The sequence below is a fragment of the Rhineura floridana genome, chromosome 11, assembly GCF_030035675.1.
Source record: "Rhineura floridana isolate rRhiFlo1 chromosome 11, rRhiFlo1.hap2, whole genome shotgun sequence".
In the NCBI taxonomy this organism is placed as follows: Eukaryota; Metazoa; Chordata; class Lepidosauria; order Squamata; family Rhineuridae; genus Rhineura; species Rhineura floridana.
In genome coordinates this window covers 26,225,640-26,238,794 of record NC_084490.1, presented here as the reverse complement: position 1 = coordinate 26,238,794, position 13,155 = coordinate 26,225,640, and the positions used below count along the sequence as shown (strand labels likewise).

At 38.6% G+C, this 13,155-nt stretch overlaps 1 protein-coding gene across 1 annotated transcript; it reads left to right on the top strand.

Annotated features, from left to right (window-relative positions):
* Nucleotides 1-10,703: 10,703 nt before the first annotated feature.
* LOC133366387 (vomeronasal type-2 receptor 26-like) lies at nt 10,704-12,435 on the top strand. The gene is made up of 2 exons (XM_061589428.1): nt 10,704-10,794; nt 11,537-12,435. The coding sequence occupies exons 1-2, from the start codon at nt 10,776-10,778 to the stop codon at nt 12,433-12,435; spliced, it is 918 nt and encodes a 305-aa protein (XP_061445412.1). The 5' UTR covers nt 10,704-10,775.
* The last annotated feature ends 720 nt before the right edge of the window (nt 12,436-13,155 follow it).

Sequence of the window (13,155 nt, the reverse complement as noted above, 5' to 3'; positions counted from 1 at the left end):
CAGTCTGATGTAGATGTGGTCTGGGACAGCTTTGGTTTAAATTTGGGTGGGAAACTATATGTGTAGAATAAAAAGGTGGGGGGAAGCCTGAAAAGCAATGATCCTGTTCCCAGTGTTTTCCTTTTGGAAAGGAAAAGGGCTTTCCTTTGGCCAAGCACCCACCCACCAAATCACCTTCCCTCCCCCTCCCCGCCCTCCTCCTCCCCGCCCTGCCCCTCCCCAGGTCAGTTTCACCTATCCTAAGCATGATTGCACAGGGGTAAGTCCCAGTGAACTCAAGAAGTATGCAAATGATCAAACCTGCTCTCCCTTTCTCCTCCCTCCTATCCCCTCTTGCCCCTTCCCTTCTTTTGCCCCTCCCTCCCTATCCCCATAGCCTTCCAAACCCCTCCTTCCTCCTCCTCCTCCTCCTCCTCCTTCCCATCCCTTCTACCCTCCCCCCTCCTCCCCCTGGACAGTTTTACCTATCTTAAGCATGACTGCATGGGAGTAAATCCCATTGAACTCAATAAGCATGCAAATGTTCAAACCTGCCTTCCCCTCCTCCTCCCTCCCATCACCTCCATTTTAACCCTTCCCTCCCGCTTTCTTCTCCCCTCCCTCTCCCTTCCAATCCCCTCTTTCTCCCTCCCCCTCTTCCTCTCCTATGGTCAGTTTTACCTTTCCTCAGCGTGATTGCACAGGAGCAAATCCCATTAAACTCAGTAAGCTCACAAATGATCAGGCCTGCCTTTCTCCTCCTTCCCCTCTCCTCTCCCTTCCTTTTTCCTTTTTCCTCCTCTCCTTCCCACTCCATTCCCCCATGATCATTTTTTCCTATCCTATCCTAATCATGATTGCACAGGAGTAAATCCCACTGAACTCAATAAGCATGCAAATGATCAATCCATGTCTGACCAAAAGAGTCATACCAAAGTGAAATGAAAGGGAACTCCCTGAACTCAAACCCACACTTCAGATATCACAAAGAGCTGCTGTACCACTTAGTCACTGGTGCAGAAATAAATAGCTTATGTGGGGCATTTCTCTTATCTTAGTCTCAGGACTCAGCTACGGTGGGAAGGAGCATATGGTCCACTGGAAGAGCTGTTTACATTTTCATGACTCCATCCTGTCCTGGCCACTCGACTGGTATATATCTATTGACATAGCAAATGCATTGTCTATGTGTTTAACTAGTTATGGGAGTTATACTACAGTGTTCATTGTTTGAGAAGTTTATTTAATACAGATGTATTGTAACGGAGCTCACACCATATCCTATACACACACAGCTGACATTTCTGATATAGGATTAAATAATATATTTATTTTGCCTCTGTTGTTTTCCATGGGTTTGAAGATATGCAAAATTCATTCCTAATAATATTTGAAGCCCTGTAAACTAGGGGTAGGAACCATTGGTCTTCCAGACTACAGAGCCCATAATTCCTGGCCATTGGCTATGCTGGCCGTGACTGATAGGATCTGAAATTCAACAACATTTGAAGGGCCACTTCTTCCATAACCCTGAAGTAAATAATTGCATGCTTTTGGACAGATGATTTATGAAGGGTTGAGTATCTAATGCATCTTGCATCTCTTCTTTAGTGCAATACCGAAAAACCACCAGCATGTTCTCTCCTTGGCATATGCAGTGAAAGAAATCAATGGGAACCCCAAAATCCTATCAAATATGAGCTTTGGGTTTCACATATATGACAGCTATGTAAATGCAAGGTTGACTTATCAGAACATCCTGCATCTTCTGTCCACCACAAAAAGAATTGTCCCCAACTTCAAATGTGACAAGAAAAAAAATCTGATAGCTGTTATTGGGGGACTTGATTCTGACATCTCCCTTCATATGGCTACTCTCTTAGGCATCTACAAGATTCCACAGGTAGAGTGTGCTCATGGGCCATGACATTTTTTTGTAACTATGATACAATAAATATCTTTCTTTTATATCCTTCTCTTTTGTTCACTTCTGTTTTTCTCTTTTTGAGAGAGAGAAAGAAAAAGTTAATTCAAGGGGGAAAACATTTAATGTACAGCAGAGCATCAGGCTCAGGTCATTTTTTTTCAAATGAAATACCTAAGCTGGGGAAAACCTTTTTTTCCCACATTTATTTCATTGAAAAAAAACCAGGTTTTCCCCATCCAAAAATGCTCTCTGCAATTTGTTAATGACCTACACTTTTGATGCAGGAATGATTCTTCTGCCCCTCTATCCCACCAGGATTTGATTTCTTTCATTCTTAGCAGTGTAGCTTCTCTTTTAACTTACCATGGTGATAGGCATATAAAGAATTGATTTGAATTTTTTCCTTTGATAAATGTGACTAAACAAAGAAGTAACTACAGAAAAATGTAAACTTCAACTTATTTCATACTATCTCACACTCACTCACACACACGAAAGAACAAAATGGATATTTCACAAATGTCTGATACTTTGTGAGAAATTTGTTGAAATTATGTAGTAGACTACCACAAAGCCAAAGGAGGAATTGACTGAAGGGATTCACTAAATTGGGACCAAAAAAGACAACAAAGGTGTTTACATCAAGGAAAAGAAGAAGAAAAAGTATTTTATCCTCTCATTTCTAATGCCTCTTAAAAATTATAAAGGAAAAAAACCAATATCTTTTATTTTATTTTACATTCTAATGACCCTAACATAAACCCTTTATTCCTTTAAAATTCCTCCTGTATGAAAGAGCAAATAGCATTTTATACACTATGAAATTCCTGAGTCAGCAGGCAGTAGAGATAAAACATTATAATTTAGTATAACTTCCGCTCATTGTGTTGAAATTGTTTTTTTCCACTTAGGTTGCTTACTGTGTATTAGCTCCAGCGAGGAATGTTAATATCGAGCTCCCTTACTTCTACAGGATGGTCCCCAATGAAGTATACCAATATAGAGGGATTGTCCATCTGCTTCTGTATTTCCAATGGACATGGGTAGGGATCCTTGCATCAGATGATGACAATGGACAAAGGTTTATGCAGACACTGATGCCATTACTTAACCAGCATAGAATCTGTACAGCCTTCAATGAAAAAACACCTTCCGTATCTCAAGCTATAGACACTTTCAGTTCATTAGAACACCTCCGGGCCAAGTTCTTTACACTTACCATCTCAAAAGTAAAAGTACTGATTGTATGTGCAGAAGTTAAGACCATGACACATTTAATATGGATAACATTTTTAGTTTCATTAACAGAGGGTACTACAGAGTTTTCTGTACATAAAGTGTGGATTATGACAGCACAGTGGGATTTCTCATTAGAAACAATGCAGAGGGATTTTGATGTACAAGGCTTCCATGGTGCCTTGTCTTTTGCAATTCATTCAACTAAAGTGCTGGGGTTTACACAGTTCATACAGGTCCTACATCCTTCCTCTCCCAAAGGAGATGGTTTTCTCAGGATCTTTTGGCAACATGCATTCAATTGCTTATTTTCAGATTCTAGTGAGAACAAGGAAATAACTAATATTTGTAGTGGTGAAGAGAAATTGGAGAGCCTCCCTGGTGCTCTTTTTGAAATGATCATGACTGGCCAAAGTTACAGCATCTACAATGCAGTCTATGCCATAGCACATGCTTTACAGAGGATGTACTCATACAGAGCAATGGCAGGCAGAGGTAAGCTGGATATTCCAAATGTGCAACCTTGGCAGGTAAGATTTTATAGCTTGTCATGGCTGATCTAATCAATTCATGCTAATTGTTGCAATTAGAATCAATTGGTGCTAAACAATTCATGGAGTACACAAATAATACAAATCTGCAGACAGACAGTCACCTTTCCTTAAAATGTCTATCTCTTCCATCTCAAATAGCTTCCCTTGGACTCATGCTGTATTCACCACACATGTCTTCACATCATGGTTTTGCCCATTCTGCTTCTTTCAGTTGCAGAAGTAATTGAGAAAGTCATTGCTGTTTGCATCCTTCTGCTGCCTGTCCAGGAAGAAGGGATATTACAAGACACAGGCTAAGACTTCCTAGTGCAGTTATTTCCCACAGTGATGTCATTCTCTTGGGAGCAGGACAATGCTTCTATGGAAGGAGCTGCTGTTGTGAAATCCTGATATATAATCTTGAGATTCTGCATTTACTGCAGAGATGTAGGAAGCAGGCAAATTACACTACCCACCACAATGTGATAATATCAGAAGGGGCCTCACAATGTGATTGAGGAACAGCTTGCTTCAATAATTATTTTGTCCATCATGAACTCACTAGTTGATCATAAGAACATATGAACATAAGCTTCATTTCTGGTGCCAAGGTTTTTAAACTTGGGGCGACTCTACAATCTTTATTTTTATATAAATGGACCATACAACAATATGACAGACAGACAGACAGACAGACAGACAGACAGACAGACAGACAGATAGATAGATAGATAGATAGATAGATAGATAGATAGATAGATAGATAGATAGATAGATAGATAGATAGATAGATAGATAGATAGATAGATAGATAGATAGATAGATAGATAGATTACAACCACAAAACTATAAAGATTTTATTTGCAGGATAACCAATGCAGCTATGCTTCTCCATACTCTCAGAAAAGGTCACTATACCTGCAATTTTAGTCAATTTAAATGAAATGTTATATATGGTTCTTTTTTTTAAAAAAACACACACACAACAAAAACCTTTAAATGTGCCCAGCACAAAAACCTCTGGGCCTATTTGTCTGGAATTTGACAGGAATTATCCAATCAGGAGGGCTACTGTGGCTGCAAATTTCATCCAATTATGTCAGAGTAAAAAGTCAACATAAACTTCTAACAGCTCTAGATGTCCCTAGATCTACTCCTAAGGCTGTTGTACTCATGGAGTCAGCCTGAAACCTTAGCCCAGAAAGCTGCCATTTACTACTGGTTATAGATAATTTTCCAGCAGGCCTCTCCCCTTGTCATAATGGTACATGAGGACATGGGACCAGAATCATGGGCTTCCAAATTAATTGGATAATCTCCAAATTGGGCTTTTCTGTTGGTCACTTGCTAACAAAAGGTTATAGTGGTGTGGAACTTGCATGGCACTTAACGGAAATGGATTTCCAGGTTACCACCACATTAGCATTCAAGTGTCTCTCTGATACATTATATAAAACTTTTGCTGTTCATCCTGGAACATTGCCCCCATATATAGCCTTCAACTGTCCATTTGCCCTTTAGGGGCTTTTAATTAAATGTAAACACCTTACAGTTGATGGAGGTTAAGGGGCACTATAAAGGCCATCTTAATATGAATAGATGTTGCCCTGTTTTAGTGCTTTTCTTTGTCTCTTTCATTTGGTGTGCATGCAAAAAGCCTGGTTAGTTGTTGCATAATAAATTGAACTGAACTGTAAAAAGTTATTGTGTTTTTGAATTTCCCATAATAATGAATGGGAAGGCATGACACTTCAGTTTCTCTAAATCAGGATTTGGATATGACACCAAACTGATTTGGATAGAGAGTGAAACAGTCCAAACCGAATGAAGCTATTTTCCAAAGTGTTGAATTGAATCCAAACTGTATAATAATGATCAGTGAATACCCTGTTTTTTATATATGCTCAACTACATTGAGCATTCTATCTTTTCGGCGCCAGGTTAAGACCTGGCTATGCTCCCAGGCATTTTAATGCGTTTAATGTTACAATTTTAAATCTCTTTGTTTACTGTTTATTTATTGTGATATTTTGTATTTCTGTATTTTTAATCTTTTGTACACCGCCCAGAGAGCCACTCGCTATGGGCGGTTTAAAAATGAAACAAATAAAATAAATAAATAAATACATTGCATATTATTATTCTTAACAGCATTAAATTGCTTGATCTTTATGGGTTTGCATTCCCTCTCTCTCCAGATCAAGAAATATGTGCTCTTGTATCATGCAAACACTGTTTTCCTCATTCTTCTAGCTTCACTCTTTCCTGAGGACAGTTTTTTTTAACAACAGTGCTGGTGACACAGTGTCTTTTGATGAGAATGGTGAACTAGCAGCTGGATTTGATATTATAAACTGGGTTACTTTCCCAAACCAAACTTTCTTACGGGTGAAAATAGGAAGGATGGATCCACAGGCATCACAAAGCCAAGAATTCACCTTGAACAAAGAGTCTATCACATGGCACAGCACATTTAATCAGGTGGGATCAGGCTATAGGAACTGAAAAGCTTGAATCAACCTTAACAAAAACATGACGCTCAAAAGAGAGTTAAGGTGCACATATAAGGCACAAAATGAAGTTGAACAAAAATTTAATACACATGTATTGTAAAACCAGCATAAAATCACTAATAAAATTCTAAATATGGTAATAAATCAATGCCCATACAAGATGAAAGACAAAATACAAATAAAGCCAAACACATTTCAACAAGAGTCTTCTTCAGTGGCCTTGTGATTTAATAGGCATACACTACAAAGGGCCAAAGATAAAAACATATTTAAACATTAATTACACATGATGAGTATCTCTGGATTTTTTACAAAAGCAACAGCAGCAGCTATTTTAGGAGGATACTATGAACCCACTTACCCTTGTATATTACTTTCATTGGGAGTTCAAAGAAGCAAAATCTTGGCATAAAAATAATTTAAAACTAAATTTTAATGAAATGCAATAAACATTACAAGAGTAATTAGTAAAGCAAACATTTTGCCTTTGATACCTACCATTTCCTCCATTTGGCATATTTCAAGAGATAGTAACAAAGTTTCACCAACATTGGACTGCCTTCAAGTCAATTTCGATTTACAGTAACCCTATGAATAGGGTGTTCATGGCAAGCGGTATTCAGAGGGGGTTTACCATTGCCTGCCTCTGAGGCTAGTCCTTCCCAGCTGGCTAGGGCTTGCTCAACTTGCCACAGCTACATAAGCCAGCCCTTTCCTTGTCTACAACTGCCAGCTGAGGGGCAACTGGGCTTATTTGTATTTTGTCTTTCATCTTGTATGGACATTGATTTATTACCGTATGTAGAATTTTATTGTTTGATTTTATGCTGGTTTTACAATACATGTGTATTAAAGTTTTGTTCCACTTCATTTTGTGCCTTATATGTGCACCTTCTCTTAGGATCAGGCTATAGGTCTTAAAAAATGGGAAAAAATGTGAAAAATGTACATATTATAAAGGGAAGAGTTCCAAAATTAATAATATTCCCCACCCTGCAAGGAAAATTTCATTTTGTTAAACTCAAGGCCAGCAAGTTATTTTGCCATCGTATATTTTGTGAAGTCGATTTTTTAAAATAGTTTTGTTCTACATAAATATCAGAGTTCACTATGAATGGGGAAGCCATCACATGACACAGCACATTTAATCAGCTGTGATCAGGCTATTTTTTTAAAAAAATAAGAAAATGTATATTTAAAGATAGGTTGTCAGGGTAGGGTAGGGAAATGTTCCAGTATGTAATGACCTTCCTTACTTTGCTGGATAAATTCCATATTTTTTTTTAGAACACTAGGCCGGTAAGTAATTTTGATATCACAGAAGTAGTCTGAAGTAGATTTCATCAGTGTTGATAATGATATGGACACATGAATGGATTTTAAAAGACCACAACTATATTTAAATCTCTAATTCCCTAATTATGCAAGCACTCTTGGATGAAACTGGTTATGGTGACCTATTTCAATCTGGGTTCCGGCAAACAAAAGTTGAGAATATGGAACTGATACAGATCATTGTTGAATATGCCAATACCACCAATTAGATGCAGGAGTTAATTTAAATTTCAAAATCTGAAACAATAAATATCTTGCAGATTTTGAAATATATGAAGATAAAGGGGGAACTAAAAGATTCAGTGTCTCCATGGTTTGAATATTTTCAAAGTTGAGAAATTTTAACTGAATACCATAGAGTGCATCAAGAAATATTCTCTTTCCAAGAGAGCAGGATTGAACCTTTCTCTCAACAGCTGGTGAGTGGACAGTTCAGAACTGCTGGAGAAAAGATAAATATGCCTATTTGTTTTGAAGGAAAAGTTTGCAAATAAAAAGCAGCTAATATAAAAACTCTTTAAATTATTAATGACGTGTGAAACAGAGTCAAAATGGAATAATGTGGGGAAGAAATATAGGAACTAATTGGCTCCTACTGGGAGGAAGGGCAGGATATAAATCTAAATAATAATAATAATAATAATAATAATATATTGTAAATATTTGTGGAAAGATGAGAAAAGAATAGAGATGATTTTTTTTAAAAAAAACAATGGCAAGTAGGAAAAACTGCTACATCATTAGCATAAAACTTCAGTTATAATAAACAGGATGAGTAAGACCTATTCAAAGACATACTGGAGATGTAAAAAGAACCATACTTGGTGGGAATGCCTATAGCAAAAAGATATTGTAAAATGATTAGTAAGATCATAGAAAGAACACTGGGGTATGTAATCCTTTTATATCTTCTCTTTTATCTTTTAAATTATATGGACAGTTTCATTATTTCATTATTCATTCTCATAAAGAATTAGTGTTTTATACGGCTTTGGCTCCTAAAATACGTTGTATTTTCTTGGCTACCTCCGTGGCACAGAGTGGTAAGCGGCAGTAATGCAGCCGAAGCTCTGCTCATGGGCGGAGTTCGATTCCAACGGAAGGAGGAAGTCGAATCTCCGGTAAAAGGGGTCGAGGTCCACTCAGCCTTCCATCCATCCGTGGTCGGTAAAATGAGTACCCGGCATACGCTGGGAGGTAAAGAAAGACCAGGGAAGTAACTGGCAATCCCACCCCATATATACGGTCTGCCTAGTAAACGTCGCCAGATGTCACCCTAAGAGTCGGAAACGACTCGCACTATAAGTGCGGGGACACCTTTACCTTTACCAATGCATATACAGGTAACAATTTATACAATTATTTAAAGAAATCATAATCTTTTTATCTTTTTAATCTTGTAATACTAATCCTTTTTATCATCTTATATTTTGTTTAATTGTATTTTGTTTTCATTGTGTCTTATATGTTTTGTGATTTTATTATTATGATGTATGTATTTTATCCTATTCTGTTTACCGCCCTGAGAGCTACTTGCTATGGGCGGTATATAAATGTAACAAAATAAATAAATAAATAAATAAAAATCAAAAACTAGAAATTCATGTAGGTATTCATGTGTGCCTGTTCCTAGCAAGGAAACATATGCATGCAGCCAAACTGAGCAGGACTGAGCCTTCCTCTCGCTAGCTGATGATCAACACAGCTGGTTACAGGCATCTGCTTCACCAATCCATTCTGGGCAGGGAGTACACTGAGGAAGCAGAATCCTGCAGGATTGAACCTTCTGCTTACCAGTTGGGATTTTGGGGAGGGCAAAGCTAATGGTTAATTAGGATTTTTAAACCCTAATTAAACACGCAGCTGGGGAGGCAAGGGAAGAAGGGGATGCTGCTTTTACTTCCTCCTCCCAAATGCATTTCAAAGAGCAGGATTAAACCTTCATCTCACCAGCTGGTGAGTGGACAGTTCAAAGGTGCTGGGATACACTTCATCAGTATGTCCTCTTAGGAAAGGATAAATATGCCTATTGCTACCACACCCAAAAGAAGATTCATGACACAGAGATGGAATCATGTTATATTTATTAAAATATAACAACTATTTAAACTTCAACCAATTAACCAAATTGAAACTTCTTCGGACAGGTGAGGATAAAACCTAACTGGTTGAGAGATTTGCCTCCAGTCCCCTGGGTATGTCAGTCACCCGCTGACTGTGACTCCCCAGCCAAGGATAGGGAAGAACTTGTCCCTCCTTCCTAGTAGAGTCAAGTATGTGGATCAAACCTCTGCATCCTGGCGCCGCTGTACTGGCATTCACCATGATGAGCAAGTTAGGCCCACGAGGACACCCCCCAGATCCCCACCAGGCAAACAGCACTGGCAGTTCCCTAGGGGGTGCCCTTTACTCAAAATGCCTCAGTGTACTGGCATTTACCCCCACCTTCCTCACCTGCCCAAATTCCATGCCAGCCAAAGCAAGCTAACCACACATCCCCAAAAGCCAGTTGAATCAACCCACGTAGTATGGAGTAAGCAAAATGAAAGGGAATTTGAAATCAGAATCCCCCCCCCCCAAAAAAAGTCCTACTCAGCCCCAACTAGCGACTAGCAAAGCCCATACTGACAAGGGACAGATGGCGGGTGCTGCAAGGCAAAAGAGAGGCAAGTTTGGGGGAGGAGCAGGCTTTTAAACCTGCTCATCCCTCCTCCAGATAGGCCAACTGGCCCCACCTGACATCTCCCCCCCCTCGGGAACAAATCCTGAGCATTCTTTTAACATAAGGGGGGTGGCGGCAAACAAGCCCCTGCTCAAGGCGAGAATGCCATTGGTTTGAAGGAACATTCACTGCTGTTGGTCTGTATCCTTTCACTTCAACCACATACTCTACACATCCTCCCCCTGTCCTTCCCTTTTCCCATAGCAATCCCATTACTATCTAAACAGTTTAATAAGCCTTCCGCTACCCCCTTTCTAATTTTTACTGCCATTCATTTACCCAACCAATACTTTTCAGGAATGCTGTTCATGCCTGATTTCTAATTTAACCCCGTCAGTTTTCTACACTCTGATAAGCAAGGATTTTAGCTTCTTGGTTCAGAAATAAAACAGAGCTACCTGTTCTTCCTTTTTTATGGATAGGTGCAGCCCTTTGCTGAATGTAATGGCCATTGCCATCCAGGCTACAGCCGAAAAAAGAAGGAAGGGAAGCCGTTTTGTTGCTATGATTGTGCTCCATGTCCAGATGGGATGATTTCCAATCAGAATGGTAGGCGACATGCACAGTCTTATAAAATAATAATACATTTCAATATTTTCCCCTTAGCATAAGTTCAGTTAGGACAAGCCAGCCATGACACAGTTCCCAACATGTCACACCCATGTGAAACCAAATATCTTCAATAACAACCCAGTTCCCTCGTCATTACTGTAATTGTAATATGCAGAAAGATTTACAAAGGTACACTTTTAAATGTTCAAGCTCTTCTGACATTTAGTGCAGAATCTCCAGGTCATTGAAAGATCTTTGGTAAATGATCAAATTCCACATCAATTTACATTCATCACATAAATGATAAGTACATCATGCATTTCTAAAAAGATCTATCTATCTATCTATCTATCTATCTATCTATCTATCTATCTATCTATCTATCTATCTATCATCTATCATCTATCATCTATCATCTATCTATCTATCTATCTATCTATCTATCTATCTATCATCTATCATCTATCATCTATCTATCTATCTATCTATCTATCTATCTATCTATCTATCTATCTATCTATCTATCTATCTATCTATCTATCTATCTATCATCTATCATCTATCTATCTATCTATCATGAGAAAGTAAGATATCTTTGCAGTCACCACCATTCCACTTCTCTATGTATGAATACAATAAGGTAGGAATTACTGTGTTCTCTAACTTGTACTAATTTGTAGTGGATGCCTGACGTATGTCATTATTGTGGAACTGACACGTCATTTACTTGATTTTTCAGACATGGACAATTGTTTCAAATGCCCAGATGATCAGTTTCCAAGCAAGGACCAAGATCAGTGCATTCCCAAGATCCTAAATTTCCTCTCTTTCTCAGACCCTTTGGGGATCACTTTAGCTTTTTGGGGTTTGTCTTTTTCTCTGATCACAGTTTTTGTGTTTGGAGTCTTCATTAAGCATCAAGACACAGCCATTGTCAAAGCCAACAATCGAGACCTCACTTACTCTCTGCTTATCTCCCTTTTTCTCTGCTTCCTCTCCTCGCTGCTGTTCATTGGCCAGCCTCGCACAGTAATCTGCTCTTTGCGGCAAACTACTTTTGCCACCATCTTCTCAGTGGCTGTTTCTTGTATATTGGCAAAAACCATCACTGTGGTTTTGGCTTTCATGGCCAGTAAGCCAGGATCCAGGATGAGGAAATGGGTGGGGAAAAGATTCACAAACTCTGTTCTTGTAGGTTGCTCCTTTACTCAAGCCAGTATTTGTGCTGTATGGCTCTGTACTGCTCCTCCATTCCCAGATTTTGACATGCACTCTCTGGCTGGAGAAATCATAGTGGAATGTAATGAAGGTTCAGTTTCAATGTTTTTTTGTGTCCTGAGTTACCTGGGACTGCTGGCCATTATCAGCTTCAGTGTAGCTTTTCAGGCCAGGAAGTTGCCAGACAGCTTTAATGAAGCCAAGTACATCACTTTCAGTATGTTGGTGTTTTGTAGTGTTTGGTTGTCCTTTGTTCCCTCTTATCTGAGCACCAAGGGGAAAAACATGGTGGCTGTGGAGATCTTCTCCATTTTGGCCTCTAGTGCTGGGTTACTGGGTTGTATCTTTGCTCCTAAGTGCTACATAATCATCATGAGGCCTGACTTGAACAATAGGGACCAGTTAATTAGGAAGAAATAGTATAAATCTACTCATTTTATTTTTATGTGGTGTTCTTTTTATTACTTCATTCAGTTTAATTTTAAATCTATGTATAGAATTTACATAGTGTAAGACCATTTGAAGCAATACTTCAGAAAATACCTTAAAATGTGATATATTGATTTTTAAAAATGAGATTTATAAATGTGTATACATAAATATATTCAGTTTACACAAAAACTAGTTTGGATCCAAAATATTTTGAAACCTAGATTTATTCTTAACCCCAGAGAATACATGTCAACTTCATTTATTATATTGATTGTTCCCAATTTTTTCTTATTAATTCCTGAGTTTTAGGAGACCAATTCTGCCTCCATGTTTTAGCAAATAACATTATTACAAGAATCATTATTAATTTTGAATAGATACATCCCCCCAAATAAAAAAAAAAATCATTTCTAAGGTTCAGACCTCACTATTTCAATTTTAAATAGTTCCCTGTTTTACATGAGCCAATTTCCAATTTGTTATTTCTGGAAACCCTTACATCGTCTTGGATGTCACTTCCTAAAGGGCAGAGCAATCCAACACGGGGAAGCCGGCATAAGTGGTGCTGGTGGTAGATGAACCAGCGAAAAGTCCTGTCTCATTCAATTGCCATTCAGGAGCCCCTGGGATGGTGGAATGTGATTTCTGCTGGCAGAGGTGGGCACAGAGACCCGAAAGCAAATGTCTCCTGTCCCAAACACCCCTACC